General features: G+C 43.7%; 1 protein-coding gene across 3 annotated transcripts in view; it reads left to right on the forward strand.

The window, feature by feature from the left end:
- LOC122539835 (collagen alpha-1(XV) chain-like) overlaps positions 1-16,575 on the forward strand; it is a 122,460-nt gene that overhangs the window by 68,523 nt on the left and 37,362 nt on the right. For 2 of the 3 annotated variants that reach the window (XM_043674932.1, XM_043674934.1), the window contains exons 9-15: positions 4,458-4,526; positions 6,629-6,691; positions 7,126-7,161; positions 9,422-9,472; positions 11,729-11,824; positions 14,014-14,049; positions 15,528-15,590. In XM_043674932.1, the coding sequence (XP_043530867.1) occupies positions 4,458-4,526; positions 6,629-6,691; positions 7,126-7,161; positions 9,422-9,472; positions 11,729-11,824; positions 14,014-14,049; positions 15,528-15,590 (414 nt within the window). Of the gene's footprint in view, positions 1-3,545; positions 3,615-4,457; positions 4,527-6,628; positions 6,692-7,125; positions 7,162-9,421; positions 9,473-11,728; positions 11,825-14,013; positions 14,050-15,527; positions 15,591-16,575 lie in introns of all 3 variants that reach the window. The other variant, XM_043674933.1, reaches the window with a different exon arrangement.

The following is a 16,575-nucleotide window of genomic DNA, read 5'->3' on the forward strand; positions in this document are numbered from 1 at the left end:
AGATAAGGAGTTAGCAAAGTAATGCAGCAGATAGGGAGTTAGCACAGTAATGCAGCAGATAGGGAGTTAGTACTGTAATGCAGCAGATAGGGAGTTAGCACTGTAATATTCCAGATAGGGAGTTAGCACAGTAATGCAGCAGATATGCAGTTAGTACTGTAATGCAGCAGATAGGGAGTTAGCGCTGTAATATTCCAGTTAGGGAGTTAGCAAAGTAATGCAGCAGATATGGAGTTAGCACAGTAATGCAGCAGATAGGGAGTTAGTACTGTAATGCAGCAGATAAGGAGTTAGCAAAGTAATGCAGCAGATATGGAGTTGGCACTGCAATGCAGCAGATAGGGAGTTAGCTGTGTAATGCAGCAGATAGGGAGTTAGCACTGTAATGCAGCAGATAGGGAGTTAGCACAGTAATGCAGATAGGGAGTTAGCACAGTAATGCAACAGATAGGGAGTTAGCTGTGTAATGCAACAGATAGGGATCCAGCCTGTAATGCAGTAGATAGGGAATTAGCACAGTAATGTAGCAGATAGGGAGTTTCCACTTTAATACAGCAGATAGGGATTTAGCACAATAATGCAATAGATAGGGAGTTAGCTATGTAACATTGCAGATAGGGAGTTAGCACTGTAATGCAACAGGTAGGGAGTTAGCTGTGTAATGCAGCAGATAGGGAGTTAGCACTATAATGCAATAAATAGGGAGTTAGCACAGTAATGCAGCAGATTGGGTGTTAGCACTGTAATTCAGCAGATAGGGAGTTAGCACAGTAATTCAGCAGATAGGGAGTTAGCACAGTAATGCAGCAGATTGGGTGTTAGCACAGTAATGCAGCAGATAGGGAGTTAGCACAGTAATTCAACAGATAGGGAGTTAGCACAGTAATGCAGTAGATAGGGTGTTAGCACTGTAATGCAGCAGATATGGAATTGGCACAGTAATGCAGCAGATAGGGTGTTAGCACTGTAATGCAGCAGATAGGGAGTTAGCTGTGTAATGCAGCAGATAGGGAGTTAGCACAGTAATGCAGCAGATAAGTTGTTAGCACTGTAATGCAGCAGATAGGGTGTTAGCACAGTAATGCAGTAGATAAGGAGTTCACACTGTAATGCAGCAGACAGGGAGTTAGCACAGTAATGCAGCAGACAGGGTGTTAGCACTACAATATCTGAGGAGTCTTGCATGGAACTGAACATTATGCAATCATCAGCAAACATCTCACTTCTGACATTATGATCGAATGCTGGTTATTGATGAAGCAACTGAAGATGGTAATGCCCCAGACACTCTCATGTGATCCTATTACAGAAATGTCCCGGAACTGATTGACCTCCAACAATCATATCTGTCTTTCATTGCACTGGGAATGACTCTAACCAGGAATGAGGCATGCTCTGATTTCCATCGACTCCCGTTCTGCCTGGGTTCCTCGATACTACACTCAGACAAACCCTGCCTTCGTGTGAAAAGTGATCACTCTCAACTCTCTGCAGAATTGGGGTTTTTTGCACCTGTACTGTCTGTGATTGGAATGAGGCGAGGAGCCGAATCCGCCTGTTTGAACGCAGTCTGAGTGTCACTGAGCATGTTATTGCTGTTCTCCTGCTGCTCGGAGCACCGTCAACCCCTCTTTCCATCACTTTGCAGATGTCGAAGGGATGATAATTCGTTGGATTGGATTTGACCTTTCTGTGGGCAAGAGACTTCTGGGCATTTTCCCAAATATCTGCTTCAGTGCCAGTGTTGGCTGTCCTGGTTCAGCTAATTCTGGAGCACAAATCCAATGCCATTACCATGTTGTCAGGACCCATAACCATTCGCAATCTCCAGTGTCTTTTGTGATAAAATGGGGAGTGAATCAAATTGCCTCCAGATTGGTAGCTATGATGCTGGGAACCTCTGGAGGAGGCCAAGATGGATCATTCGCTCAACATTTGAAGTTAGATAATTCAGCCTTATCTTTTGTGCTAATGTGCTACACTCCCCATCATTGAGGATGGGGATCTTTGTGGAGCCTCCTCTTCCTCCCACAATGACTTGTTTAATTGTTCTCCATCATTCACATAGCTGGACGTGACAGAAGCTAAACCCTTGCTACCCCGAGTGCTGCCTCCAACTGGTGTTCAACATGCAGGAGGATGGATTTATAGTGTGCATGGCGCACTTTGTCAGGTTTCCTTTCTCATGTTTGACCTGATGCCATGAGACTTCATGGGATCCAGAGCTGATTCGTATGGATTCCCAAGGCAACTCCCTCCTTATTGTATACCACTGTGCCACCACGTCTGGTGGGTCTACCCTGCTAGTGGGACAGGGACACACCCAGGGATGGTGATGGTGCTGCCCTGCAACATTGCTTGTAAAGCATGATTCTGAAAGTATGACCAATCTCTGGGACAGCTCTCCCAATTTTGGGACAAACTCCCAAAGGTTAATAAGGAAGATGTTCCGTGATTAGCAGATAAAAGGTCACTGGACTCGAAATGTTATAACTCCGCTTCTCTCTCTACTGATGCTGTCAGACCTGCAGAGTTTCTCCAGCACTTCCTGTTAGTGTGTGACACGGCTGAGTTTTGCCATCGTTGAGCCCAGTGTCAAGGTTGTTGCCAGGTGCTCTGTCTGGTTTTCTTTGTTCAGTGTTTGTAGCGGTTTGATAGAGCTGACCATCTCACCAGGCCATTACAGAAAACAGAGAAAAGTCACCCACATTGCTGTGTGGTCAGCAGCCATCTGTAAGGATGTCAGATTTCCTTGCGCAAAGGGCATTAGCAAACCAGAAAGATGTTTATGAAAACCAACTATGAACACATGTCTGCTATTAAACAGATTTTTAATTCCAGATTTTAGCGAATTCAAATTTCACAATCTGCCGAGGTAGGATTTGAAATCATGACATCAAATCACTGGTGTGGACTTCTGAATTACTGGGGACATTACCACCACACCACCTCCTCCCCATATGAGAAACAAAACAATAGTCATTTCATGAAAATATAGATTAGATTCCCTTCAGTGTGGAAACAGGCCCTTCAGCCCAACAAGTCCACACTGACCCTCTGAAGAGCAACCCACCCCCCTACACTATGGGCAATTTAGCATGGCCAATTCACCTGACCTGCACATCTTTGGACTGTGGGAGGAAACCAGAGCACCTGAAGAAAACCCACACAGACAGGAGGAGAATGTGCCAACTCCACACAGACAATTGCCTGAGGGGGGGATTGAACCCAGGTCTCCGGCGCTGTGAGGCAGCAGTGCTCACCACTGTGCCACCGTGCTGCCCATTTGCATTTTCAAATTTCGCAAGCAGCCTCAAACTAAGGGAAAGAAAGTGTAAATATCTCAAAGACTAAAAGTCGAATGTAGCTGAAGGCTTATTCAATACTTGGATGACATTTCCATGGAGTCTGAAATGCTGATGTTACAAACTTCCATTTCTGGAATGTAATTCTGTTTGAACCATTTTGGTGCTGGGAGAAACAGGAAGAGCAAAGAGGTTTTTTTTAAACCATTCTGACATATAATAGTATCCTTTTTTTTCCAGAGTGAAGCAGTTCCTGGAAGTCCTGGCATTCCTGGGAATCATGGTTTAGATGGACCCCCGGGGCCGAGAGTAAGTTTTGAGTCTAATATTTGTAATAAGAAGCAAGTTGTGTTCATATAGAGCATTATTAGGTTTCTCAGGAAGTCCCAAAGTGCTTCCCACACACTGAGTTGTTTCTGAATTGCAAACTGCAGGCAAAAATGGCAGCCATTTGTGCTATTCAAATTTCACAATCTGCTGAGGTAGGATTTGAAATCATGACATCAAATCACTGGTGTGGACTTCTGAATTACTGGGGACATTACCACCACACCACCTCCTCCCCATATGAGAAACAAAACAATAGTCATTTCATGAAAATATAGATTAGATTCCCTTCAGTGTGGAAACAGGCCCTTCAGCCCAACAAGTCCACACTGACCCTCTGAAGAGCAACCCACCCCCCTACACTATGGGCAATTTAGCATGGCCAATTCACCTGACCTGCACATCTTTGGACTGTGGGAGGAAACCAGAGCACCTGAAGAAAACCCACACAGACAGGAGGAGAATGTGCCAACTCCACACAGACAATTGCCTGAGGGGGGGATTGAACCCAGGTCTCCGGCGCTGTGAGGCAGCAGTACTCACCACTGTGCCACCGTGCTGCCCATTTGCATTTTCAAATTTCGGAAGCAGCCTCAAACTAAGGGAAAGAAAGTGTAAATATCTCAAAGACTAAAAGTCGAATGTAGCTGAAGGCTTATTCAATACTTGGATGACATTTCCATGGAGTCTGAAATGCTGATGTTACAAACTTCCATTTCTGGAATGTAATTCTGTTTGAACCATTTTGGTGCTGGGAGAAACAGGAAGAGCAAAGAGGTTTTTTTTAAACCATTATGACATATAATAATATCCTTTTTTTTCCAGAGTGAAGCAGTTCCTGGAAGTCCTGGCATTCCTGGGAATCCTGGTTTAGATGGACCCCCGGGGCCGAGAGTAAGTTTTGAGTCTAATATTTGTAATAAGAAGCAAGTTGTGTTCATATAGAGCATTATTAGGTTTCTCAGGAAGTCCCAAAGTGCTTCCCACACACTGAGTTGTTTCTGAATTGCAAACTGCAGGCAAAAATGGCAGCCATTTGTGCTCAGTCTGATCCCACAGGCAGGGATGAGTTGAATGTGCAGTGAATCTCTTTTGGCAGTGTGGGGGAATAGAGGAATGAATGATAGCCAAAACACCGGAAGATGTCCCTGCTCTTTCTCCACCCTGTGCTTCGAGGTCCTTCACAATCAGTAGATCCTTTGCTGGCCAGCTTGCTCCCTGATGTAAAACCCCAATCAAGCCCTGAAGTGTCATTGTGTCTACACTGGCTTTTTGAGTGCTTTGATTTTGTGCCAGTCTCCTGCTTTTTCGCCATACCCTTGCAAGTTGTTTCTATTTAACTAATCATCCAATGGCCTCTTGAATGTATCAACTGAACCTGCCTCCACTTCCAGCCAGTGCATTCTAGACCCAAACCACTTGCTGTACGCGAAACATTTCTCCCACATCACGTTTGCATCTTTTGCAAATCACTGTGAATCTGTATCCTCTCATTCTCCATCCATGAGCAAGCAGGATCAGTTTCTCCCTGTCTACTCAGTCCCAGCCCCTCATGATTCTGAAAACTTCAATTAAATGTCCCCTCAGCTTTCTCCTCTCCAAGCAACTCAGAGCCAACTTTTTAAATCTATCATCGCTGAAATTTCTCATCCCTGCTGCCCCATTCTTGTAAACTTAAGTTGCACTGTCTCCAACCCATTCACATTGTTCTAAACATATGGCACCCAGGTCTATACACATCTAGAATCATGGAGATGTACAGCACAGAAACAGACTCTTCAGTCCAACTCGGCCATGCTGACCAGATATCCTAAATCAATCTTGTCCCATTTACCAGCACTTGGCCTATATCCCTCTAAACCCTTCCTATTCATATACCCATCCAGTTGCCTCTTAAATGCTGTAATTGTCCTTGCCTCCTCCACTTCCTCTGGCAGCTCATTCCCCACATGCACCACTCTCTGTGTGAAAAATATGTCCCTTAGGTCTCTTTTAAATTTTTCCCCTCTCACCCTAAACCTATGTCCTCTAGTTCTGGACTCCCCCACTCCAGGAGTGTATCCATGCCCCTCATGATTTTATAAACCCCTTACCAACCTTGGCAACATCCTTTTAAATATTTTCTGAACCCTTTGAAGTTTCACAACACCCTTCTGATAGGAGGAAGAGCAGAATTGCACACGATATTCCAAAAGTGGCCGAACCAACGTCCTGTACAGCCGCAACATGACCTCTCAACTTCTATACTCAATACTCTGACCAATAAAAGAAAGCATACCAAACGCCTTTTTCACTATCCTATCTACCTGCGACTCCACTTTCAAGGAGCTATGACCCTGCACTCCAAGATCCCTTTGGTCAGCAACACTCCCCAGGACCTGCCCTGATTTGCCTTTCTAAAATGCAGTATCTCACATTTATCTAAATTAAACTCCATCTGCCACTCCTCAGCCCATTGGCCCATCTGATCAAGATCCTGTTATACTCTGAGGTAACCTTCCTTGCTGTCCACTATACCTCCAATTTTGGTGTCAACTGCAAACTTACTAACTATACCTCCTAGCCTCTACAAGTTGGAGTGTGAGTAACATTGGCCACAAACTGTTTTGATTAAAATTTATCTTCAGCCTTGATTTTATACAAAACGTAACAAACAATTTCTCAACAAGTCTGACCTGTCGTACAGTGAACCACATTTCAGGACATTTTGACTTGTGAACAGTACACTTGGAAACTGTCACCTTTGTTGCCCAATGGTGCCATCTACTGGTTTTGGTCAAAGTCTAATCCAATAGAAAGTGCCCTGTTTAAATCTCAAGGTCCTGAAATTGCATATGCAACATTATCTCCTGATGATTAATGTATCTAAAATTCCCCTCTTTGCTGTTTTAGCACCAACATTAACTGCAGTTCCTTCTCTGTCCCTTGACTTCAAACACAGCCCTGGTATAATCTCCCTCCATGTGCTGTAATTAATCCCTCTTCTCCTATTCCAGGGCTTACCGGGTGAGACTGGTTTACCAGGACTTTCAGGACCACGTGGACCAGCAGGGCCTCCGGTCAGTGTCACATGCTATAAGATTGAAGTGATGTAGATGTTGATGTGTAGACGATGTTTTTTCATCTCTGACCTCAGTGCAGAAATCAATAAAATTCACCAAAATCACTCCTGAATCCCAGTCACAAATTCCAATGCAGCATCATGCAAATCAGTACAAGTGTTCACACACACACACACATCTCACACACACCTCAAACACACCATTCTCATACACACCTCAAACACACACACACATCTCACACACACCTCAAAAACAACACACATACACACCTCATGCACTTAAACCCTCAGATTAGCCCACCATCAGTCATCTCTTTCTCTCTCTAAAGAAAACAGCCTCATAGTCTGGTATGACTGTGGCGACTTTGTGTTAATAAAAGTTTTGTTGTATAGAATTACACTGATGAATTCACATTTAACTTATCTCTATAGGGACAAAAAGGAGATAAAGGGGATAGAGGGCCCAAGGTCAGTATTCACGTTCATTCTGAGATATAAACTGTTTATCATTAAGTTATAGAATGGAAATTAGAATACTGAACGTCAGGAAAAAAAAATCTCAATAGGTGCAGTTTGTACTAAAATAAAAATGAATTACAGGTGTAGTTCTCTTGCTCCTCTAGCCTTTGTTTGTTCACAATTGGGATTTTTCTTCTTAATTAAACTTCTGTGAAGCAGTATGGGATGTTTTACTTTGCTTAAGGTGCTATAGCAATGTAATTTGTTGCTGATAAATTATTTTGAGGAGATGCTGGTGAAGGGACCCCTTTCCAGGACCCTGGGTGGGCCCAATTTATTGCCAAGTCCTGACAGTGCCATGTTCTTAAAGGCAGTATTACTGAACCCCAGATTCAGGCTGGAGTTTGGAGCAAATTCTCTGAACCAGCACAATACTGGCCCCAGCAAAAGGAAAATGGTCACCGGCAAATATGGGGCAGTTAACCCCGTACATGTGCCAATTCCTGGAGTCAGGTATCCAGCTCTCAAATGTGTGTTCCCTGTCCAACCCAAAAACATGTCTTTTTTTTATTAAACTTCCTATTGCCTCTGTAACACTGGGCTGAACATTACATGCCCCCCCTGTCCTAGCGTGTGGGTTTTGGTTGGGGACTGCAGGTAACCAGGACAGAAAAACACACCAAGCGACACAAACTCTTTCAACTCATCTTGTGTGCTTTAGATTGGACTCCAGTCCAATCAGTGTGCTTGTTTCCAGGTTTGATTTGGGTTGTTGTTAACGGTTTTTCCTAACCCACCACCGACCTGTGTATATCATACAGAGAATCAGTGCAGTCCATTCACCGTATAAGTAAATAAATAAGTGAGGATCCATTGGTGCCAGTATGTAAACAATGACAGAAAATGCTGGAAAAACTCAGCAGGTCTGACAGCATCTGTGCAGCATGAAGTAGAGGTAATGTTTTGTGTCCAAGATGGCTTTTCTTCAGAGCTGAAGGACTGTTCTGAAGAAGGGTCACTGGATGTTAAACGTAAACTCTGCTTTCTCTCTCCACAAGTACTGCCAGACATGCTGAGTTCCTCCAACAATTTTTGTCTTTGTTTCAGATTCCCAGCTATTGCCGTATTTTGCTTTTATTTGATGCTAATATTACCCCGCCCGTGATATCGTACGTTTGGTGTAGGTCAAGGGAGGTCAACTGCTTTCCTTCAAAGTTTTAAAGCAGTGAGTAGGAAGTGGGTGCTAATTTGGAAGACGCCCTTCCCCCATCATGGGAAGTCCCCCCAGGAGACATTTTCCCCCTCCTCTTCCTGCCTGTACATGCTTTGAAACCTCCAATTCAATCCCACCTCTCTCCCACCCACCCTCAGTTGGAAAGTGCTCCCCTGCCAATGCCCCTGAGATACCGAGGTCCTAGGGTTCCTGCCTCCTTTGTGGGCAGCTCTGGCTCTACCTTGCACTGTTCATTTCCTGCCACTGAGGGACAGAGTCTCACTCTGCTCTCACTCCACTTCAGCAATCTATACATCACAGTGATCTATACACTGCCAGAATCTATACATTACAGTGATTAATACACTGCCGCAATCTATATGTCATAGTGGTCTATACACTGATCTATATGCTACAGGGATCTATATGCCGTGGTGATAAATGCACTGTAGTAATCTATACAATGCAGCCTATTATACACCACAGTGATCTATACACTGATCTATATGCTGCAGGGACCCATATGCTTCGGTGGTCTCTACACTGTAGTCATCTATACAACACAGTGTATTATACACCACAGTGATCTATACACTGCAGCCATCGATACAATGCCGTGATCTATACACTACGATGATCCAAATGCTTCTGCAATTTTTAAGCTGTGGCAATCTATACAATGCAGTTATCTGTACATTACAGTGATCTGTAAGCTGCAGCAATTATATGCCGCAGCAATCTATAAGCCACAACAGTCTATAGCTGTAGCTATCTATAAGCTGCAACAATCCATAAGCTGCAGAGATGTATACTCTGTAGTGATTTATATGCCCCACAATGTATAAGCTGCAGCGAATTATATAGTATGCTGATCAGTGAGCCCAGTGATCTGTATACTGCACTGATCTACAAGCTGCAGCAATCTAGACCTTTCAGTGATCTATATGGTGGGTGGGGTGCGGGGGAATTGGGGTGTGAGGGGTAAGTTTCTTCCCACTGTTAGCTTGTTTCTGGATTTTATAACAAGTGAATTGTCTGATCTTTCTGTTTGTCCAGGGTGAAGAAGGGCAGCGAGGATGGCCAGGGGTTAGCTATCCCGGAGCAAAGGTAATGTTGACGGTTTAGATAGCGAACAGTACGAGATGTTCAGGTGTAACTAGTAAGGAGTATTAGGGATTGGTTTGTTCAGAATCAGTGGATACTGAGGATTGTAAATATTGGGAACTGTTATACCTATAACCTTCACAGGGCTGATCATTCTGTGGTTACTGAGGAGTGATTTTGCAGAGAATAGTGTACAGCAGAGAGCATTTGTACAGACAGAATAATAGATGCTCAATTCTTACATAATAAAGATAAAGAACTCATGCTTTATGATAAATACAGTACAATCTCAATTGTCCAAACATCAATTATCTAAATTTTGGATTATCCAAACAAGATCTCAAGGTCCCGTAAAAACAGCAATAGGCAACTCAGCATTCAGTTATCAGTTAAACGGAATTATGGCGTGCATAACTGAGAAATGTTTGGATAACTGGCACTCATAAATTACTGCTTGTTTACAATCAGATTGAGTATCCGAACAATCAATTATTCGTCTCGTTCGGATAATCAAGTTTCTACAGAATACTCTCAGCTGGTGGTATTGATGGTATTTCTCCTTGTTAAGGAATGTCTTTTTGGTTCAGTCTTTTACTGGATGTGGGTATCGCCGGCAGGGCTGGTATTTAATGCCCATCCCTAATTGCCCAGGAGTAGGTGAGGGTAAGCTGCTTTCTTAGCCCACAGTCTGTGAGGTACCGGGTACCAGGGTCAGGGAGAGAAATGATGAGCCCTGCTGCTTCTCCTGTTTCTAGGCCCTTTGTCACGCTCCTTCCTTTAACTCCCGACGGCTTCACAATGTGGATCCTACAGAATACAACAGTGGCCCATTCAGCCCGTCGGGTTTACACCACCTCTCTCCAAGAGAAATCAAGCTTTACCAACTTGTCGAACCGAACCCCACCCATTCTTTCTGTTTTATTTCAAATATTTATCCCATTTTGCTTTGAGCACAGCTTTGATTCTGTATTCACCTCAGTATCAGGGAAGAAGTGGATTCCAAATCCTAAACACTCTTCGTGTCAACATTTTTCCTCATATTGTACTGGGTTTGTTCATCCATTAACTTGGAAAGTCAAATTATTGTTGAGCTTCAGCCATTGGAAACATTTTTGATTTAGTTTATATTTATTTTAACTTTTCATAATTTGATCACCATCAAACCTCGAAGGACAACAACACCAGCTTCTCCATAATCCCGAATAGTAAAACTTTTTCCTGTCAATTTCTCGTGAAGTCTCTTCACATCCTTCTGGTGCTCAGAATCAGAGACCATAGCTACAGTGAGGTCAAAGTACTTTCCATAAGTTCAGCAAACCTCTTCACTTTTGGATTACAGAGGAACCCTGATTATCCGAAGGACATGGGTGGGGAGTATTTCATTTGACTAATTGAATTCCGGATAGTCGAATGCCGGATAACATGTTTAGCCAAGAATTGGGACTGTGCGATCTTGCTGGATAATCCGAAATTCAGATAATCGAATGCCGGATAATGGGGGGTTCCATTGTATATGCCTCTATTTATAAAGACCATCACAAACCTAGGTTTGCAATTATAGCTTTGTCAGACAATTACATATAACTTGGTTGTTCATATTGTGTAAATAGCTCTACTTTTCTGAACCTGACCCTATGTCAAATTAGTTTTTGCAAGGGATGTTCTTAAGATTTTCTTGAGAGAACTATTTTTTGATTTTCAGGGGCTGCTTTTCATTCTCACAAGCTGAGTATTAGGTGGTTCAGTTGTGTAGTAACAATCCTTTGTGTTCACACATGCAGTGCTTGAACTCAAACAGAGGCAGAGTTGGAAGACTTCATCAACATCCTCAATTATCAACTCCCAGTCCAACTTTAAGCCACAACGCACAAGGAAAGCTTTAACTCATTAGTGGCATGGCACAACAAACATAAGTTAGCAGAAAAGTTTTTTTCAATATTACTGACAGGTTGAGGGGTAAGTATTAGCGAGGACTGTGGGCAGAACTGCAGTGTAATGCTTTGGAAATAGCCTCATAAGATCATTTACATCTACCTGAGAGAGCAGACAGAACTTTGGCTTGACATCTGATCGAGAGGGCAACATTTCTCCCAAATACAGCACTCCCTTGAAACCACACTGGACTAAATCTGAGTCAGCTTAGATTTGTGCACAAGTTTCCCAACTATAACTAGTACAGGCACAGCCTGCAGCTGGCTAAGCTGCGTCTTAGAATCGCACTGTCGGAAATTATCTGACGTTTCTTTTCGATGTTAACAGGGTGAAAAAGGTGACATTGGACCTCCCGGTCCAGCACCACAATGTCAAGATGGGTCAGAGTTTCCTTGTCAAGGTTACACCATTAGTGGTGAAAAGGTAAGTTTAGGTCACTACTTCCTTTGAAGAACATCTTCCCCACTATGAAATGTTATTTCGTTTCTCGCAGCTCTCCAGTACTCTCAGTTAAATGGACCATCACTGTGGCCAACCTGACAAGTTTTCAGTCTCCATCGATGACCTATGCTAACTGTCTGTAGTCACCAGCCAGGAGAAACACAAAACCTCGCCAGTGTGTCTTCTCTGTGTATCTTTTCCTCATCCTGTCTTACCTGAAGTGCTCAGTTTCATCTGAAAAAAATGTTGGAGCTGCTGGTTCTTTCTTTTTGAGGGCAAATCAAACAGACAATGGGCAGAGCAATCACACCGTCAGTGAGAGAGGCCGGAACTAACTCTGTGATCAACCGCCATGACATTATCTTTGGAAAGCAGCCAATGATTGCAGAGAGAGAGAGAGAGAGACAGAGAGAGAGAGAAAGACAGTATGTGTGTGTGTGTCTCTATTTGTGTGTGTGTGTATGTATATGTCTGTGTCCATGTGTCTGTATGTATATCCATGTGTGTATACATATATATTTATCTGTGTGTGTCTGTGTATGTAGCTGTGCGTCTGTGTGTCTATGTATATGTGTGTGTATCTGTCTGTGTGTCTGTATATGTGTGTATATGTATATATCTGTGTGTGTCTATGTATGTGTGTGTGTGCATGTGGTATAGAGGGAGGGAGCACTGAAACAGAAATTCCAGCACCTTCGCTCCAGAGCCAAGCCAGAAGCAGAACCTTACAGTCACCATGGGAATGGGGTGGGTTGTCCTGGAGGTGGCAGATAAGGAAAGGAAGTTCTAGAAATGACAAGAGGAATGTGTACCTTCTCCCTGACTCCGCACAAAGTGAGTCAGTGCTCTGAAGGCTGACCTTTAGAAGTCCCTTTCATGTATATCCAGCAGTACATGTTCTTCTCATTGGTACTTACATATTCAATTGAGGACCTACATAGAGTACAGGACCCCACACTATCAGTTCAAGTGGGCTCTTACCAGTTACAACTGCTCACCAGTTACCCAGTCTACCCCAAAATCACTGCAGGCAGAGCATTGGCAGGAGCTGGTAAACAGGATGCCACCTTTTTGGCCCAGTTGGCATTGCTCTCATCCAGTAGTTAGTGTAACCCCATTTGGCAAGGACAGTGTAATATTCTCCTGGAGCCTATGTTGTACACAGAACCAACTTAGCCACAATGTGTTGATTATGTCCTTGGCTTTCATTTATACTCCAGGGGTGGCACGGTGGCTTCAGTGGTTACCACTGCTGCCTCACAGCACCAGGAACCCGGGTTCAATTCCAGCCTCGGGCAACTGTCTGTGTGGAGTTTGCACATTCTCCCCTTGCCTGCGTGAGTTTCCTCTGGGTACTCCAGTTTCCTCCCACATTCCAAAGATGTACACATCAGGTGAATTGGCCATGCTAAATTATAGTGTTAGGTGTATTAGGCAGGGGTAAATATAGGGTTGGGTGAGTTGTTCTTTGGAGGGTCGGGTGGATTTGTTGGGCCGAAGTTTCCATACTGTAGGGAATCTAATCTAATCTAAAAGACCAAGGTTTCTAAGGTTTGTGGGCATTTCTGGTATGGTCATCCTTTGTTGGTCTTTCCTTAATTGCACTCGGGAAAGTGGTGATGAGCCATCTTCTTGACCCTCTGCAGTCTTTGGGATATTGGAACACCCTCACTGTGTTGTTAGGGAATTTTGACCGAGCGACAATGAATGAACAGGAACATGGAGCCAGTCAGGACGGTCAGTGGCTTGGAAGGGAACTTGCAGATGGGGTTGTTTGAAAGTATTAGCTACCCTTGTCCTTCTCAGTGGAAAAGGTCATGAGGTTGAAGGGTACTGTGGAAGGGGCCGTGATGAGCGCTGTCATTACCTCTTGTTAACATCACTCACTGAGTGTTGGTGATGGAGGGGAAGAATATTTTTAAACTATGGCATCCACAGGCTGATACAAAATTCCGAAGCTTATTCCTCCACTGCGTGTTACTCATGGGAGTGTGGCTAACACTGAGACTGCACGAGAGTCAACCAAAGACTGTGGAAGAAGAATTGGAGGAGAGAATCTCTTGTTTCTTTTTGAATGAGTTATTGATTCCTGGATGGTCAGCCAGCAGGAGTCTCTCAATCCCAATGGGTCTGTTGAGTTTGTAATGGCTGTTCTTTTTATTTGATTATAGGGTGAAAAAGGTGACCCAGGTCGTCCAGGTGAAGAGGTAATTTTTCTTTTGGTACTCATTCAGTTAACAAGAAAGCTTCCTGATCAATCTTCATTTGAGTAACAAATCATTGGATCTGTTACATTTCCTTAACAGGACATTGGTTAGACTACTGTTGGAATATTACGTGCAATTCTGGACTCCTTTCTATCGGAAAGATGTTATGAAACTTGAAAGGGTTCAGAAAAGATTTACAAGGATATTGCCAGGGTTGGAGGATTTGAGCTATAGAGAGAAGTTGAACAGGCCGGGGCTGTTTTCCCCGGAGCGTTGGAGGCTGAGGGGTGACCTTATAGAGGTTTATAAAATCATGAAGGGCACGGATAGGATAAATAGACAAGGTCTTTTCACCGGGGTGGGGCAGACCAGAACTATAGGGATTAGGGTGAGAGGAAAAAAATATGAAAGAGACACAAGGAGCAACTTTTTCACGCAGAGGGTGGTACAATTGCAATACTTAAAAGGCATCTGGATGGGTATATGAATAGGAAGGGTTTGGAGGGATATGGGCCGGGTGCTGGCAGGTGGGACTAGATTGGGTTGGGATATCTGGTTGGCATGGATGGGCTGGACAGAATGGTCTGTTTCCGTGCTGTACATCTCTCTGACTCTATGACTCTATAAAGGGGCTTTGGGTTAATGTCAATGAATGACAATGCAGAACTCCCTCAGCACTGCATATTGAAGGACTGACCTAGATTCTGTGCTCAGACCATGCAGTGGGAGTTGAATTCACAACCTTCTGACCCAGAAACAACAGTGTTTTCACTGAACTGAGTGGATAGGATAGCGAAGAAGGCATTTGATATGCTTGCCTTTATAGGTCAATGCATTGAATATAGGTGTTGGGAGGTCATGTTGCAACTGTATAGGGCTTTGGTTAGGCCACTATTGGAATACTGCACACAATTCTGGTCTCCTTGCATAGAAAGGATGTTGTGAAACTTGAAAGGGTTTAGAAAAGATTTACAAGGATGTTGCCAGGGTTGGAGGGTTTGAGCTATAGTAGAGGTTGGATAGGCTGGGGTTGTTTTCCCTGGAGTGTCGGAGGCTGAAGGGTGACCTTATAGAGGGGCATGGATAGGGTAAGTCAATAAGGCGAGTCCAAAACTAGAGGGCACAGATTTCGGGTGAGAGGGGAATGATTTAAAAGGGACCTAAGGGGCAACTTTTTCACACAGAGGGTAGTGCGTTTATAGTGCCAGAGGAAGTGGTGGAGGCTGGTACAGTTACACCATTTAAAAGACATCTGGATGGGTGTATGAATAGGAAGGATTTAGAGGAACATGGACCAAATGCTGGCAAATGGGACTAGGCATAGACGAGTTGGACAGAAGGGTCTGCCTCCATGCTGTATATCTCTGTGATGGTATGACTTGAGAGCACTTGTTAGTGAAATACACCAGTTGCTGCTATACGTTGAAACATTTCTGTCTGATAAATCAAAATCTCCTCTTTCTGTCTCTCAACTTCAGGGTTTCCCTGGACCTGCTGGTCCTCCAGGACTTCCAGGCCCCGTTGGAGCACCCGGGCCCTTGGTCAGTATGACGTTCTCCAGATTTTCATTTCAGCTTCATGGCTTTATCTTCCAAACTGCTGATCTCCGATACAGCCCACTGAATAGCTGGTGTCCCAAAAATGAGTGACAATATTCCGTCAGGTTCCAAAAGCTCAGATTGTGTTTCTTTCTTTCCAGTCAAAAAGTATGGTGCTGGAAAAGCACAGCAGGTCAGACAGCATCCGAGGAGCAGGAGAGTCGGCATTTCGAGCATAAGCTCTTCATCAGGAATGGTGATGAAGAGCTTATGCTTGAAACGTCGACTCTCCTGCTCCATGGATGCTGCCTGACCTGCTGTGCTTTTCCAGCACCATACTTTTTGACTCTGATCTCCAGCATCTTCAGAAGCGTAATCCTCACTAGCTATATCAATCCATTTGTTAGCCTGGTCTGAAAAGCTCTGGTGTCACCAACACAACAGAAAGAAAATCTTTGAATATCATTTTTCACAACCACTGAATGCCCCTTGAGATTATGAAGTATTCTTTAAGGGTACCTACTGTTGTGTTATAGGAAATGTCACAGCCAATTTACACACAGGAAGTTCCCATTAACAGTAATGTGGTAATGTCTAGGTAACCGCTTTATTTAATTCTGCAGCACTCCTCAGTACTGACTGGGTACGTCACCGTAGATTTTTTAAACACAAAAGCTGGAGTAGAACTTGCCCTCAGAACCTTGTGAGTCAGAGACAAGAGTGGAACCAACTACAACTGACTGTGCTGTGCAGGGATTTCACATCATGAACACAAAAGCCTAAGTGAGTGGATTTGGTCTGATCCATAACATGTCACCAATCCGGAGGTCTCGGCTAATGTTCTGGAGATATGGGTTCAAATCCCATCAGATCATGAAAATAGAATTTAATGAATCAAAATCTAGAATTGAAAGCTAGTCTCAGTGATGGTGACGACGAACTTACTGATATACTGGACAACCTCGATTATCTGAACATCAATTATCCA

The sequence above is a fragment of the Chiloscyllium plagiosum genome, chromosome 33, assembly GCF_004010195.1.
Source record: "Chiloscyllium plagiosum isolate BGI_BamShark_2017 chromosome 33, ASM401019v2, whole genome shotgun sequence".
NCBI lineage: Eukaryota > Metazoa > Chordata > Chondrichthyes > Orectolobiformes > Hemiscylliidae > Chiloscyllium > Chiloscyllium plagiosum.